General features: G+C 36.2%; 1 protein-coding gene across 2 annotated transcripts; it reads right to left on the bottom strand.

Moving 5' to 3' along the window:
- Nucleotides 1-471: 471 nt before the first annotated feature.
- LOC101218932 (integrin-linked protein kinase 1) lies at nt 472-16,831 on the bottom strand. Of its 2 annotated transcripts, XM_011658806.2 has the most exons (13): nt 16,187-16,831; nt 15,576-15,650; nt 15,359-15,454; nt 14,567-14,652; nt 14,204-14,324; nt 13,162-13,241; nt 12,213-12,275; nt 11,254-11,378; nt 10,389-10,474; nt 1,531-1,652; nt 1,206-1,317; nt 997-1,095; nt 472-699 (listed from the first exon to the last, which is right to left on the bottom strand). In XM_011658806.2, the coding sequence occupies exons 1-12, from the start codon at nt 16,505-16,507 to the stop codon at nt 997-999; spliced, it is 1,386 nt and encodes a 461-aa protein (XP_011657108.1). In that variant the 5' UTR covers nt 16,508-16,831; the 3' UTR covers nt 472-699. The 2 variants fall into 2 exon arrangements, with proteins under 2 accessions (XP_011657108.1, XP_004143183.1); XM_004143135.3 differs by lacking the exon at nt 472-699 and having other exon boundaries at nt 705-1,095.
- Between the last annotated feature and the right edge of the window lie 426 nt (nt 16,832-17,257).

Here is a 17,257-nt window from a genome sequence, read left to right as displayed (position 1 = left end):
GGAAACGATGGTAGCCACACAACTTCTCTATTGTCAACAGTTCAAGATTGTTTGAAAGGCTTTGAAAGGCTAGAATATAATGATTAGATAAAATGTTTAAACCAATCTTAGAAAAGAGGGTTAGGTAGAAAGTTGGAAAGAGAATGTAATAGGAATTACAAAATTGACACAAAATTCTCAATCCAAACATAGGTTTGAATTACAATCAATTATATTCCGGCCTTTAAAACCCTTGAGATTTCGTACTTGGAAGTTGTACTTGTTCTCTTACAAAACTTCGAAGTCATACACCAAAAATCAAAAACAAAAATTTTAAGGCTTCAAAGAGTTAATTTTTTACTTTTAAAATTTAATTGACTTTTTTTTTCCTTTTTTGGACAGTGTTTTGAAAAACAAAACCAAGTTAGGAAACTTTTAAAAGAATCTCAATAGCCTGGTTTAGTTCACGAAATTTAGCAAATAATTCACATGTAATGTGCCCCAAATAAAACCACAAGGGGAACTGGAAGTAGATCTATAAAATTAATGATGCTTGTTTTAACAACTTTATCAAGATAGGAATCCAAGCACTTGAACTGTTTCAAGAACAGACTACCTGGTTTTGGTTTTACATCATTGCTAATACTTAACTAAACCATGCCAATCTCTTGCACAATGCTTTCATGATCAAAGCTTTAGGATATGTCTCCTTTGTGGATGCTGTGGAAAAAAGAAAAAGAGGTTCAACTGAAAAAAGTAATGGCAATATTCAACCTACAAGAATGGTCCAATTGAAACAAATGGGAACGATACCAGTCAAGGCATAGCTTAGCTTACAACTCTCTCATCCAACCAAGAAAAATAGGACAAGCCAAAATTGTTTGAGAAAAATATCAAAGGCAAAATAAGCGAAAGATATGCACAAAAATACCTCAAACATTATGTTTTAGTTAAATACAACATAACGTGTGTGGATGAGAGGGGAGAAAAAGGCTGAGAATCTCTAAGAATACTAACTCATTTGCTTTCCGAGTAAGAAGATCTGCTGCCTGGATTAGTTCTTTCGCTTGTAAATAAGGCTTTCAGATTCTGAAAACAACTGCAAAATGGATTCACCTGTAAACAATTTAAATGACATTCACAGTGGTTACTTTTCAAATTTTGGCTACGATGAGAAGCAAAATGGCTGTTAATAACGTTGATTGAGAGAGAGAGCCCTTGTTTACCTTCAAGCTTCTTGTTTGCATGAGTCGAGTGTTAATATCCTCTAACCTTCTTATTATTTGCCGAAATGTGGGTCTTTTTTGCGGCTTCTCATCCCAACATTCCTGAATTAGCCTGTAGACAAGGAAGTGCAGATATTAAGATTAACTGGCTTGACAATTATTAAAAGAAGTTTAGCCTGCTACGCCAAAAGCCCCGACCATAAAAATATTCTAACGAGGAAGTGACTTGCAAACAAAAGAAAATATTTCTACTGACATCTAGTAGTCAAGCATATAGCATCAAAATGAAAAAAAAAAAAAAAGAAGAAAAAAAAGAGGACTTTACTCTTGTATTCCAAATGCATAACGATTTGGTGGAGCCATAAATAGTGGGCGCTCGTTGGCTATATAAGCTTTGGGTACTTCATTTTCTGGCATTGTTGGAAAAGGTGGATTGCCTTCGATCATCTACAATGATCCCATAAATGATAAAACAATACAATGTTATTAGCATGAGCACATCTGGACCAATATTACAAATTATAAGTGCAAAATCCAAAAATTTTATGAATATTCAACACATTACCCATATATACACTTGAGAAACTAAGTTGATTAGAATAAAGAAAACTCGTGAGAACCTCAAGTTCATGGATAAAAATTATCCCAATAAAACATTTTGACTGACATGGGCAATGATTGAGGGGGGATACGGATTAGGAAAAGGGACAATCAAAGAAACATCAAGTTCAGAAACAGATATCAGATCAGAGGTTGTTAATAAGTCAATATTAAGTGTTGGTTTCATGTGGCCTTGCCATGTTGTGCAGTGAGAAATGTCTTCTATGACAATTACTTCGTCCAAACATGGCACTTCCCTTTGGAGGTTTTATGATAGTTGAGTTTCCAGATTGGCAGGTTCTCTGTCAAGCCATTGAGGTGATTTGTAGATGTCTTGACAAACAGTGAGTATCAAGAAGAAATAAGATTTAATTCTGAGGGTAACGAGATCTCAAGGATCTCAAACGCCTGTTGATTTGGGTCTTGTAAGTTCTGTAATTCTCCAATGTTAATGGTACCTTTTCTGGAATGGGCCAGTAGAGTTTTTCCTTCCGTTCATCGAGTGTCTAATGAGGGTCATAAGGATAATTTAAAAAAGATGGCCACAAATGAATTAGGCCTCATATATGCCCCCTAAAGTAGGGTTGATTGTTACAGAAATAAATTGAGCTTTTTCTAATACGTTACAGAAATAAACTGAGCTTTTTCTAATCAACCACACCTTAAGAAAAATTGGTTTATCTTCCCTTCCTCAAACAATACTGGAGCTAGTTCCTGTTCAAGTTCCTAGGCAGCAGTCTTGAGGAAGATTTTGAAGATAAAGACGTCGTGTATGGTTTGAACGCAGGTAGACTATGGAATTTTTCCTCCTACTAGTGGGTGGATGCAACAAATCAGGGTTCATCGGGAATGCCTCCAAATGGGTGCGCAACAAATCGGGGTTCATCAGGAATGCCTCCAAATAAATAGCCCAACAGATTTGGCTTGAGTAGTCTACTCTCGAGCTTGGTTTTAAAGGAGAAGACTGGACTCTCTACTTTTAGCTATGAGTATTGAAAATAGAGATGAAGAAACACAAATTTACCTGGAAACCTATTATAGGGAGAAAAACCACGGTGAAGATGTTTTCTTATTATTTTCCTACGAAGATAATTATAGAAGAGGTTTTTATAGGCAATTGTTAGGATTCTTAATGTGAAAAGCAGAAAATTCCCAACAAAACAAAATAGAATTAGCACTCTGATATACTATATTGATAATAGAAATCAAAATGTAACACAAACCTATACCAAATAGTTCAGAGAACAGTAGCCACAATATTATCCAGCACCTTTGAGAAGGCTGGAAACTTCTCCTATGAAGGCTATGAAAGCTTTCACCAAAAAGACAATATAAAACCTAAAAACAGCCATCCCCAAAACATTCTCCATAAATATCCAATACCCACAGTGGGCCCTTAGTGTTGTTTTCTATTTATCTGCTCCTTGAATTACCATCAGCGCTGTCAAATCCCTTTTCTGCTCCTTCTTTTATATGTATGTAATATTGGGGTCTAACAGCAACACAAGCCTAATTAAAAGAACAAAAAATTAGGGTAAAGTAAATTACATATCTACCCTAGGGATTTCAACATGAACCAAGCCCACTATTTCTAACACTCTACCTTAAGTTAAGACATAAATGTTGAAAAGACCCAACTTGCTAACACAAGAATCAAAGCTTTGTCTAAGGAGCCCCTTTGTGAGAATATCAGCAATCTGTTGGCTTGAGGGTAGGTAAGGAATGTGATGGAATCCGTAGGTAGAAATAGTAATTCGATATTATTGATAGAAATAACAGAAACACAATCCTCTGTTTTCCTCTCTCTCAAGGAATAACAGAAAAGATTCTGAAACTCAAAAAAAACTAACTGACTCTTCCGCCCTTTACAAACTTATTTATATTGCTACCCTTCCCTTCACTCACACGTGCCTCACCCTCACGTGTTATTTCTTATTTCCTCTCCTACTGTACTGATATAATATTGGTGGTCTATCAGAATGCAAATGCTACCATTATCCAATCTCTCTTTGGTAAGTGTCTATCAATCTCCCTATGATTAGTTCTGTCATGTTGGACCAGGTTAATGATGAGAACGAGGTTAGTGCAAGAGTTACTGAAAATGAAATTAGAGAGGATCGTTCAGAAAATATGAGTAAGAATGATCCATCTCTTGATCTGCCTATTATATTAAGGAAGGATACCAGGTCCTGCACTAAGAACTCTATTGCTAACTAACGTTTCTTATGAGAACCTATCTCCTAAGTTTAGAGCCTTCATATCCAGCCTTGACTTTACTGTGATACCAAAAAATATCCACATTGCATTAGCTCTACCTAAGGGACATAAAACTGTGGGATGCAAATGGGTGTTCACTCTCAAATACAAGGCAGATGGAACCCTTGTCCTTGACAAACACAAGGCGAGGTTAGTTGCAAAAGGGTTTTACTAAAACCTATAGTGTTGATTATTCAGAAACTTTTTCTCCAATTGCTAAACTTATAGTTAGAGTCCTGCTACCTATTGCCATAAACAAAGACGGGCCTCTTTATCAGTTGGATGTTAAGAATGCGTTCCTAAATAAGGACCTAGAGGAGGAAGTCTACATGAGCCTCTCTCTAGAGTTTGAAGCTCAGTTCGATCATCAGGTGTGTAAACTTCAAAAATATTTATATGGTCTGAAACAGCCACCTAAAGCATGGTTTGATAGGTTTACTACCTTTGTCAAGTCCCTACGGTACAATCAGAGGCAATCTGACCATATTTTGTTTACAAAGATCTCTGAGGCTGGGAAGGTTGCAGTATTGATTGTTTATGTTGATGACATTGTTCTATCTGGGGACGACTATGATGAAATCATCCAACTGAAAAAGAGGATGAGTGATGAGTTTGAAATCAAAGACTTGAAAGATCTAAAATATTTCCAAAGAATGGAGGTAGCCGGATATGCAAAGGAAATTTATATTGAAATCCATAGCCTTGCAGAAATAGCAATTATTTTCCTCAGTGAGCATTGGAATCACCCATATATTTGCCAACTAATATGAAAAGTATACTTAGCAAAAATAATGTTACATTTAGTGGGCTTGGCCCAATGAAAGATTTGACCTAATATTTTTTTCCTTTTTCTATTCCCCACTATAGTTTATTTATTTCTCCTTATCATTTGTTATTATGAGAAAATAATAAAAAGAGAGATTTGCACTGTGGTTTTTTTGCCTAAACTAGGATGTCCACATAAAAATTGTATTTGCTCTGTCTCTTTTTAAATATGGCATCAAAGCGTGGTAGTGATCATATCCTAGATAACACAACTCATGATGGAAACTAAACTGAGGAGACAACCGCCGGTATTAGCGTTGCCGTCGCTGCCGCGGTCGATGCTTGGATTAGCGCTGCCATAGATGAATGGTTCCACTACCTTCACACAACGCCAAGAAACTTAATTCCGCAACCTTTTCCGTCGTCCACGCTGCCAGCAGCTGCCGCCAAAGCTACACACACCAGTCCATCCTGTTCACACATCGTCGACTGACCTACCTGTGTCACCCTTGTCTTCATCCGCGGGATGTAGTGTTCCCCAAGTGTCGATCCATATGCTGCCACCTAATTCCAGCCAACCACCACTGCTTCTGCCGTCAAATATGTATGCATTGCCACCCATGACCTTGGCTATCATCCCAATGTTAGGAATCCTCAAATTCACTCAACATTTGAGGTTAGTGAGCCTTCGGCACATTCCAACCCTAACATGCAAGCTTTTACTTCTTCTTCGAGTATAGCTTACCAACAATTAGAAGGGCTTCAACAACAGATTGCAACAATTGAGGCTACCTTAGGGACGACATCTAACACTCCTAGTCATGGCCTTCATACACCTGTACCTATGTATTCTGAGAATCCGGTAATCTCCTTCCCCAATTTATCTTGTTTCTTAGGTATCTAATATAGTTGCATAGTCTACAGAATATTTTTCAAGAAAAAAATTGAACGGCAATAACTATTTCTCATAGTCTCAATCAGTGAAATGGTCCTTGAAGAACGACAAAAGTTCGGTTTTCTGATAGGAGAAATACCTTGTTGTTTACTGGGAGACCCACAAGAACGGTACTGGAAGGGAGAGGACTCTCTTCTTCAATCAACATTGATCAATAGTATGGAGCCACAAATCGGCAAACCTCTAGTGTATGTTGCAACTGCTAAAGATATTTGGGACAACCATACACTATATTCCAAACGTCAAAATGCCTCTCGCCTATACACTCTAAGGAAGCAGGTTCATGAATGCAAGCAAGGAACCTTGGATGTCACATCCTTTTTTAATAAGCTTTCTCTTATCTGATAGGAAATGGACCTATGCATAGAAATAATCGATAGCAATCTCAGTGATGGTTTGCAATACTTGAATTGAAGAGATTGACAAGATTATGTTTTTCTTGCTCGTCTTAATCCTAAGTTTGATGTAGTTTAAGGACATATACTAGGCAAGAGACCGATTCCCTCCCTGATGGAAGTCTGTTCTAAAATCTGCCTTGAGGAGTATCGCACAAATGCTACGAGTATTTCAGCAACTCCTACTATTAACTCCACTGTTTTAAGTGCAAGCTCCTCTACCCGTGGTAGTGACAAGCACAATGAAAAACTAGTTCTTGCCTGTGAGCATTGTCAAAAACAATAGCATACCAAGGAACAATGTTGGAATTTACATAGTCATCCCCCAAGAGTTAAGAAACGCTCTCCCAACGACAAACAAAACAAAGAGCGAATGTATGTGAATGAATCTACTAGACTTTCTCAACCACCTAATCCACATGGCAACCAAACCGATCCTAGTCCCGCTACTTTAGGTGTCATTGCCCAATCAGGTATACCTCCATCCTTCGATCTTATTAGTGTTGATGGGAAGAACCTCTGGATTCTGGATTATGGCGCCACAAATTATTTGACTGGTTCCTCTGAACTTTTGTCCTATATATTCCATGTGCTAGCAACGAAAAATTAGAATTGTAGATGGCTCCTTGGCCCCCATTGTTAGGAAGGGGAAGATTTCTCTCTATGCAGGGCTCTTCTTACATAACGTTTTGCAAGTGTCCAAAATTTCTTATAATCTGCTCTTTATAAGAAAGATTACTCATGAGTTAAATTGCAAAGCAATATTCTTAGCTGATTTTGTCTCTTTTCAGGACTTTAGCTCGGGGAAGATGATTAACACTGTTCGGCATAGTAGGGGACTCTACCTCCTTGATGACAACACCTCTTCTAGTAGCATTTATAGGACTAGTCTTTTATCTTCCTGTTTTGTTACTTATGAACATGATTGTATGCTTTGGCATTTTCATGTAGGCCACCCTAATTTTCAATATATAAAACATTTATTTTCTCATCTTTTCTCTAAACTTGATGTGTCTTCCTTATCTTGTGACACATGTATTCGGGCTTAAACAACATCAGGTTTCCTTTCCTTCACAACCATATAAACCAACTCACCCTTTCACACTTGTTCGTAGTGATGTCTGGGGACCATCCAAGATAACTACCTCATCTGAGAAATGGTGGTTCATATTCGTAACCTTTATTGATGACCATACACATCTTACCAGGGTCTTTCTTGTCTCCGACAAATCTGAGGTCAACCCTTTCTTTAGGGACTTCTATAACACCGTAGAAACGCAGTTCAATACAAAAATTGCTATTTTACAAAGTGGATATGCTCGTGAGTTCTAAAACCACATCCTCGATGAGTTTTTGTCTTCCAAAGGCATTGTCCACCAAAGTTTCTGTGCCTATACCCCCCCTCCCCAACAAAATCGAGTAACCGAGCGAAAAAACCGTCACCTTTTGGAAGTCGCTCGTTCTCTTATGTTGTCTACATCCCTTCCTTCCTATCTCTAGGGCGATGTTCTCACTGCAGCCCATCTTATCAACCAAATGCATTCTTGTGTCCTACATCTAATGTTCCTGTTCAAGTGTTCGGGTGCACAGCTTATGTTCATAACCATGGCCCTAATCCATCTAAGTTTACCCATCAAGCTCAGGCCTATGTTTTTGTTGGTTACCCTACACCAATGAGGTTATAAATGCTTTCATTCTTCTTCTTGTAAGTACTTTGATTCCATGGATGTTGCCTTTCTTGAGGATCGTCATTTCTTTCTTGTTAGCCTACTTCAGGGGGAGAATGAGAGCGAAGAGTCTAACCCTGTGATATCCTTAAGGTCCATCAATTCTACTCTCATTACCATACCTAGCCTAAATCCTCACAACATGATCCTACCTACGAACCAAGTTCCTTAGAAAACCTACTATAAGAGGAATCTTAGAAAGGGAGTTAGGTCTCCTACTAATCAGTCAGCTCTGGTCCAAGATTCTGAACCTTTACGGATCAAGGTATGACTAATTCTATTGACTCACACATTGACAGTAAAATGAGTGAAAGTGATAGGTCCGAGACAGTTATTCCTGAAAATATAGGTGAACAAGGTAATGTTGATATTGAGGTCACTTGGATGGAAAATGCAGTAATGATGAGAATGAGGTCAGTGTAGAAGTTAAAGAAAATGAAATTAGGGAGGATCATTCAGAAACTATCAGTGAGTATGTTTCATCTCTTGATCTTCCTATTGCATTAAAGAAGGGTACAGGTCTTGCATTAATTACTATGTTGCCAACTAACGTTTCTTATGAGAACCTATCTCCTCAGTCCAAAACCTTTACAGCCAGCCTTAACTCTACCTGATACCAACAAATATCCACATAGCACTAGAATGTCCTGAGTGGAAAAATGATGTCATGGAAGAGATGAGGGCTCTTGAGAAGAACAAGACTTGGGAGATCTGTGCTCTACCTACGGGACATAAAACTATGGAATGAAAATGGGTGTTTACTCTCAAATACAAGGCAGATGGAACCCTTGACAGACACAAAGCGAGATTAGTTGCAAAATGGTTTACTTAAACCTATGGTGTTGATTATTTAGAAACTTTTTCCCCAGTTGCTAAATGGAATACAGTTAGAGTTCTGCTATCTGTTGCTGTGAACAAAGACTGGCCTCTTTATCAGCTGGATGTTAAGAATGCGTTTCTAGATGAGGACCTAGAGGAGGAAGTCTACATGAGCCCCCCTTCAGGGTTTGAAGCTCAATCCGGTCATTAGATGTATAAATTTCAAAAACCTTTATATGATCTAAAACAGCCACCTAGAGCGTGGTTTGATAGGTTTACTACCTTTGTCAAGTCCCTAAGGTACAGTCAGGGGCACTCTGACCATACTTTGTTTACAAAGGTCTCCAAAGCTGGGAAGGTTGCAGTATTGAATTGTTAATGTTCATGACATCATTCTATCTGAGGACGACCATTCTAAAATCATCCAACTGAAAAAGAGGATGGGTAATGAGTTTGAAAGCAAAGATTTGGAAAATCTGAAACGTTTCCTTAGAATGGAGGTAATCAAATCTAAAAAAGGTATCTCCGTATCTCAGAGGAAGTATATACCCTTGATTTGCTAACCGAGACAAGTATGCTGGGGCGTCGTCCTGCTAATACTCCCATTAAATTCAACTGTAAACTAGGAAATTCAGATGATAAAGTTCCAGTTGATGAAGAACAATATCAGCTCCTTATGGGTAAGTTGATTTACTTGTCCCATAATTCAACTAGATATTTCTTTTACTATGAGTGTTGTGAGCCAATTCATGTAGGCTCCCTATGAGGAACGCATGGAGGCTGTAAACAGAATCATGAGCTACTTAAAAACGACTCCTAGTAAAGAATTGATGTTTAGAAAGACAGACAAGAAAACTATTGAAGCTTGTATTGATTCAGACTGGAAAGGGTCTGTTGTTGACAGGAAATCTACCTCGGGTTATTGTACCTTTGTATGAGGCAATCTAGTAACTTGATGGAGTAAGAAGCAGGGGTCGTGGCTAGAAGCAGGGTTGAGGTCGAGTACATGGTTATGAGTTTGGGGATATGTGACGAAATTTGACTCTAGAAAGTTTTGTCTGATCTTCATCAGAATTTTGAGATACCAATGAAATTATTTTGTGATAACAAGGCAGCCATTAGCATTGCCAACAATCCAGGTCAACATAATAGAATTAAACATGTTGAGGTTGATCGACACTTCATCAAAAAAAGGCAGGACAATTGTAGCATATGCATTTCGTACATTCCTTCGAGCCAACAGGTTGTTGATGTCCTTACCAAGGGACTTCTCATACAGAACTTTGACTTTTGGGTTAGCAAGTTGGGTCTTATTGATATCTACGTTCCAACTTCAGGGGGAGTGTTAGATTTAGTGGATTTGGCCCAAGGAAAGATTTGACCTAATATTTTTTCCTTTTTTTATTCCTCACTGTAGTCTATTTATTTGCACCTTGCATCATTCAGTATTATGAGAAAATAATAAAAAAAGAGATGTGCATCGTGGTTTTTCTCCCTGGGTTTCCACGTAAAAATTGTGTGCTCTACGTCTCTTTTCTCAATATAATATAATTGTACATACATTGTCAATATGTGCACATATGAAACCAAAAAGAACATGAACCAGACGACAAGTTGGACACTGGCAATGGCATGCATAGGAGAACAATCATTTGAGAAATTTCACCTCTTGCAAGATCAAAGAAAATGAAAATACATCCACTTTTGTATCATATTCTTCATTTTTATAAACCTCAGGCGCAGCATATCGCCCTGTACAAGAGAAACCAGCAACTTCAATAAATGGGTACAGAAAATACACACACGCATACATATATAAAAATATATTGTTGTCCAAATACCCAACTGCAAAAGGGATCTTCATTCAATATCTTTTTAGTAAAGCAAAAGGATCGATCAAACGAAGACCTGGACCAAACATAACTATCAAGCATGAACTTTCTAAAGTAGTTTTCCTACAAGAAAGGGGTAAAATATTCGTCCATATGGTAAATTAGAGGTTCAACATTGTTTTTGTTATCTTTTAGAAATGCCTATAGAAAGTATGGGGGCATTTTTAAATATAATAAAATAAACCCTATCAATGATAGAATTTGAAGTTTATTATATTTTGTAAATATTTTCGGTAGTTTTGTCATGTACAATGTGCAATGAAAAATGCAAGCACGGTTTGGGGAGGGATTTTTTTTACTTATTTTTTTTTTAAGTAAATTATCGACTCCATCCGACTAGTTTTTTCCAAAGAGTATCCATTAGTCCCATTATCAATATAAATACTAATGATAACACGGATAGCTTAGTTTGGAACTAAAAACAACTTGCTTCTTAATTCAATTTCTTCTTCATAGTTTCTTTTATAAAAAAACTGTTAATATCAATATATTATCGATATATCTATAAATTTGAAATCTAGATATCGATATTTAAATCAAGGCCAAGCTCAGCACAATACATATGTTATAAGATTCAACATAATGCCTCTTGCGAGAGGAGAGGAAAAAAAACTAATTTTAGCCAAAATGTAAACATACATGAAGTTTCAAGACATGTCACAGCCACAGGTCTGTCTTCTTTAACTCTATTTGAAAATTTTAGAAGTTTGCTAACTCCAAAGTCTGCAACTTTCAGGTGCCCAGAATCATCCCGCAGTATGTTTCTGTTGTCTTACTCATAAACAAATAAGCAACCTTCAAAGTTCAAATTGTTCAGCAATTGATAACTTATACTCATGCCATATTATTATTTAGCAGGTAATAACTTACTACTCGTGCCAAAGCCAACAGAAGCCTAACTCTAGGTACACCCCAACGAAAATAATATTAGGCATTTCAATCTACTGATTACAGTTAATTATAATTTTTTTTTTCTTTTATAAGAATAAAACCTCATTATCAGAAAGGGCTACAAAAGGAAGGGGAGATAAAAACCCCCCACACACACCAAAGGGTTACAAAAACAACATGATGATTTGAGATAATTACAGTTAATTATAGATGAACAGTCTAAACAACCTTCAAGAGTTCAAAGTTGTCATTCAGATTGCGCCACTATTTATTTTGATTGATAGATTAACACTACATGGTTGTAAAGTGATTGTAGTATATGAATGCATCAGTTTAAGCAATAGTTCCAGACTAATTCAGACAAATATCAGTACATAAAAACTCTCATGATCATTAGATATCATCAGAAATAGTTGCATGCAACCGTATAGAACCTTTTTCAGGACATGCTCATACCCTTTCTCCTCTAACATGCTTTTCTTCACTGTCTTGTAAAAACTATTTATGAATAGTTTTTTTTTTCTTTTGTTTGGAAAAGGATAACAATTTACAATGGTAAATTCAATTTGAACTCCGTCACTTCTTTTTTGTGTAAGAAACTACACTCAACCATACATCAGAACTTGACATGATCTACTCTAACCATTTCACGATCTTTTTTCATACAACTATCTCTAAAGATAAAATGGTAAGAGATAAGAACATACGAAGGTTCAAGATCACGATGGATTATTGCTTCAGGTTTATGCTCATGCAAATAATTCATCCCCCTGTAAAATATATTATAATGATGTTAACAAGATTATAAAGGCATCCAGATCTAAGACCACAAGAGGAAAGCCCATAAAGAAATGAACTCAAATCAAGAATAAGGCCACATGAATAGTCAGATTATAACATGTTAGAGGAAACAACCAAAAAATGAAAAGACCATATGCGCCATAATGGACGGCACAATTCAGTAAAATAAATAGTAGAAACCTTAAGCAGATATCTGTCTATCAACTTTTCTAACATGGTTTGAGTAGAAAAAATCTAAAATATATTTTTTTTAAAAGGAAACAAGTCTCACTATTATTAATATTGAAAAATGGAGAGACAAAAGCTCAATGTACATGAGAGTTAAAAGAAATCTAAAACATATAGAACTAGAACTGTTTAGAAACAAAATCTTAGAGTCAAAATGCAGTCTTTCTAATGTTCTCATCTTCTGTTATGAAGATGATTCTCTTGGGTGCAAATCTTAATGGCATCTTCTATCTCATGTTCTCTTTTGACTTTTCATTAATCAGGGGCAATTTTTAGTTATCTTTTGGTTGAGAACAATATTCAAATCAGTGGTGACTTATTTGGCTGTTTCTAATGGAAAGGTGATCTCCTCCAAAATCCTAAGTAGAATGCTATACGTTATTTTTCATGACTAAACCAACTTGAGTGACAATCAAGAATAAGATAATCCAATTTCAGAATTATGTAAAGACAACTTCTTTTACCTTAAATGCTGGGATCAATATGTGCTCTTGGCATACATTATTATTTAGTGCTATGAAGTAGAACTAGCCCATATCATATTTTTAGCCCAATTGTTTCTTACTTTAGTAATGAATTAATTTCCAATTTTCCAGACAAATTTAGGGAATGTAAAACTGAATTGACCTTGCAATGTCAAGAGCAAACTTTACGACTGTTGCTAGCTTCAAGAAACCTTTACGTTTCAAGAATGCATGAAGATCACCCTGAAAAAGAAATAATTTTTATTAGAAAAAAACAATTCGGTGATATATGAAATGTACAAGGCACTGCAAAAATTGTTTCAAATTGAAACAAGATATTGAGAGAGTAATTACAAAAGCTTGAATATATGACACCAAGATAAAGAACAAAAAACAATAACTTCCCAAAGTTGGTTTGTTTCTTTTTCTTTCTTTCTTTTTTTAAATATTCGTGAGTGTCCAAGTTAGCTTATGCGCACCTCGACTAATCTCATAGGACATCAACTCATACAAATAAAGGTTAGAAACTAGCAACTAATTAGCTGACATCAGTTCATACAAGATTGAAATATTTTAACAGATCCAGCCCAGTTCTCCACTTTAATCTTACAACATGGAATTATAAAGAAATACTGCTCAGCAGATTTTCTTAGAAATAATTTGAAAGAAAATATAATGAGGTAAACAAAATCATCAGGGAACATAGAATACTGTTAGATACCTAGATTAGTATAGGGCTAAGGGTAGTTAGTTATGTAGACAGTTAGATGGTTATAAATGGGAAGTTGGGGAGAGAAGAAAGGGGAGATCAGTTTTGTGAGTAGTTTTTCTGCACTCTTCCTTGAGAGAGAGGATAGGCAGAGAAGGGAAGTATTTAACTTGTTCTTAGTTAATTTCTGTATTTTCATCTCATATCAATTCTTCTCTGTAATAGTGAGTTTATATCAATTGAATAAGAACACATCTTATTGGTGTTCTATCAAATACATCTAGATCGTAACATTAATGCATTCATAGACTGAAACACGCAATCTTCAACTTCATGAACAGCTATATCCATTTCACCATTTTGATTGACCACTTGAGCATTACACATAACAAAGTTTAAAAGAACACAGTGAAAGTAAATAACTATTGCCGAGTTCCCCAAAGAATGAATGTGTTCAAACTTCCTTCATATAATAAAGTTGGACAACAGGACAGACCTGGGGCAAATACTCTGTGACGATCATCATTGGACTACTTTGTGTAACAGCTCCCAGAAATTGGACAACATTAGGATGGCGTATCTTCTGAAGTAAACCAAGTTCGTCCCTAAATGCCTTCCTATTACATGAGAATTTTACAATAAAATAGATATCAAGAGGTAAAGTTTACATATCTAACCCAAATAGAAGGAAAAGCTGTAGAGCTATCCAAATCTGTGATGGGGTTCCAATAATCTGATATGCAGGGAACCCAAGGAAAATTGTGGGGAATTATGAAGTCCACCTCCAATACACGATGAGTCAAAGGAAGCATAATAAACATAAGAAACAGAAATACTGATCTCCTAAAATTAAACCCACACTTTATCTTCATCGGTGAAAAGTTCCTCGCCTAGTGTCTTCACAGCAACTTGAATTCCACGCCATGAAGCACTGCGGAAAGTTCCCTGTGTAATTATATTTAAATGGATTCAGAGGACAAGCAAGAGTAAAGTTAGTTGATTTCTTGATAACGCTATACACCTGCGCACACGCCCAAATTTACCAAGTACATAGCAACAAAGTTCTACACTAAGAGAATATTAGAATAAATTGGCTACATCCTTCAATTTTTGGTTTCATCAATGTGTAAGCCACTAATTAATTTTGATAAGTGTTTAGTTTTTCTAAGTTTGATAATAGGCTCCATAATTTAGTTAGGATTTATTGTTGGTATGCCAAGTGCTAGATTGGGTAAGGTAACTTGAGGATGGAGTGTGCCAGCAAAAATTAAATTGCAAGTATGAGGGATCATGGTAGATAAGATTGATGTAGTTTTAATTGAGACCCAAACATGAAAGCTTTCTAATCTTAGCAAGCCAAGTCTTTTCCACCATGCTTAGACCAGGAGAGAGAATTTTGATAATCGTATTTTGCATTTGCAGAATTAAAAAAGTGATTAAAATTCTTTTGTTATTTTAAATTCAGAATCCCTAAAGTGGTATTAATATTAACTGAACTTTTGAACAGGTAATTCATTTACTGTTTCATCAATTTTACCTAAATTATTGAATTTGTTATCATATTAATAAAGAAAAAAAAACCAACATAAAATAAAAAATGTATTGAAGAAATTTGATAGCATTGCGTGAATGCAAGTAGGCAAAAACTTACTTTTGTAATGTTCACACTATTAGAAAAATCAAGCTCATTTGGATTGATTTCATATTCCGGAACTTCACGAGCATTTTGCACAAGCATTGGTGCCATCTGGGATATAGAGGAGGAAACACTCCCAGCAACGTGTAAGTACAATGAGAACATAGTAAGGTCAGAAGCACATCAGAATAAAAGCAATTGCACATCCCCTGTGCTGAGTACAGTTTCTTACCGGCAGCTTTGCACCATGCTTCTCTAAGAGATTGATCACATCATGATTCTTGTAATATATGGCATCTGCAAGAGGCTATTAAACAGAAAATAAATTCTAAATTTCCTGATTCTACAACTTCAAATTCTTCCAGCCTTCCCATTTCTTAACCCAGAGTATATAAACAGAAAACGGATAATTAGAAGTTACAATCTCACTAGAAAAACTTGTCATGGCTCAAATCTTCACCCTTCTACAACGTTTGCAAGTAAACGAAAATTAACATTGTAGGCACAAGACCAAACGACTATAAAATGTCCACCATACCAACCCGACTATTTTCAGACACCTTATTTCCCTTCTCACCTACCTTGGTTCAAGCATCTAACATCTATCCATATTTAGCTGAACCTTAAAGAACCAATCAGAAACTAAAACGCTGATAACTTCATTAGCACCCATCAGAGGTATTGGATCGATTACGAGACCGAAGTAATAGTACTAATTAAAACAATAAACAACTTCACTAATAAAAAACTAAAGAAACTAAACCATAAATCGATACAACTTCAACAAATATCAAAAGATAATCATCCCAAATTCAAAAAATAGACATGGATCCTAAAACTCACCGTACTACCCCATTGGTCCTGAACATCAACCTCCGCACCCCTTTCAAGTAGCAATTCAACGACATCCGGGCGGCCCTGACAAGCAGCAACATGCAAAGAGGTTCGGCCATCAGTGTCGTGAAAATTTACATCCGCAGCGGAGTCCAGTAGCTCCTTAATCCCATCCAAGTCACCATCATTGGCCAAGTACATAAGCTTAATCCCAGGATCAATCGCGATCGAATCATCAAGCTCGTCCGTAACCACATGCGAATCTTCACGTTCTGGGTTGAGGGAGGACTGTTTGCCGAGTGTGAAACGAGCTCGTACATTAGCATCCATGAGGAATTAGCAGCAACCTCAAAACAGACGAGATACAACAGACAAATTTAAAAAACTACATTCCTCCCAAAGTGGGTTGGAAATGGAATCAAATTCTTTTCCTGGTTTGTGACGGGAGAACAAAGCATTATAGGAAATTTTGAGGAGATTCTGAAGGATGGTGATTAGTGAGAATAAAGGAAGTGAAGAAATAGAGATATTTGGGTGGCGATTCTATTGGGATGGAGACTTCAAGCGATGAACAGCTAACGGCGACTCAGTCCGGCCCTATAAGTGGAAATTTGCATTTTTCTTTCTCTTTCCCTTTCCCTTTTTCTTTTTCTTATGTTTAGTTAAAACGGTATAATATGAAAAATGGAGTATAGCTAAATAAGTTGGGTTGGTCTTTACCAACTATTTGTAATCCTTTATTGGTTTCACTACAAAATCGATTATTTTTCATCAATAAATTTTATCTATCACATCTTATCTATCGTTTTATATTATTTTTCTTGTATTTAAAATTGATCATTCTATCAAATGCTATCGAGTATCGATATTACCAATATATATACAAACGACAATGATACACTTTCTCTGTTTTTCTCTTATTTTCTAGTATTATACACATTTATATTGGTGTGCTAAATAAACATTGTGGATAACCGTTATATTACTCCTAATATACCGATATTGATCTATACAAGTGTAATATTCATGTACATTAAGTTATATTGCATGATGGAAGTATTGTTTGGATTTGGAAAGTAT

This window comes from Cucumis sativus, chromosome 6 (assembly GCF_000004075.3).
Source record: "Cucumis sativus cultivar 9930 chromosome 6, Cucumber_9930_V3, whole genome shotgun sequence".
Classification (NCBI taxonomy): Eukaryota; Viridiplantae; Streptophyta; class Magnoliopsida; order Cucurbitales; family Cucurbitaceae; genus Cucumis; species Cucumis sativus.
The sequence above is the reverse complement of the archived record's forward strand: the minus strand, read 5'-3'. Positions and strand labels throughout refer to the sequence as shown.

What these genes read in the sequence shown, in the direction of transcription:
- LOC101218932 (XM_011658806.2), bottom strand. Translation starts at nt 16,507, where the DNA reads ATGGATGCTAATGTACGAGCTCGTTTCACACTCGGCAAACAGTCCTCC. An exon ending in GACATGTCTTGAAACTTCAT is followed by an intron (nt 10,475 to 11,253) that starts GTATGTTTACAT and finishes TCTCTTGTACAG; the next exon opens with GGCGATATGCTGCGCCTGAG. An exon ending in TGCAAACAAGAAGCTTGAAG is followed by an intron (nt 1,096 to 1,205) that starts GTAAACAAGGGC and finishes AATTGTTTACAG; the next exon opens with GTGAATCCATTTTGCAGTTG.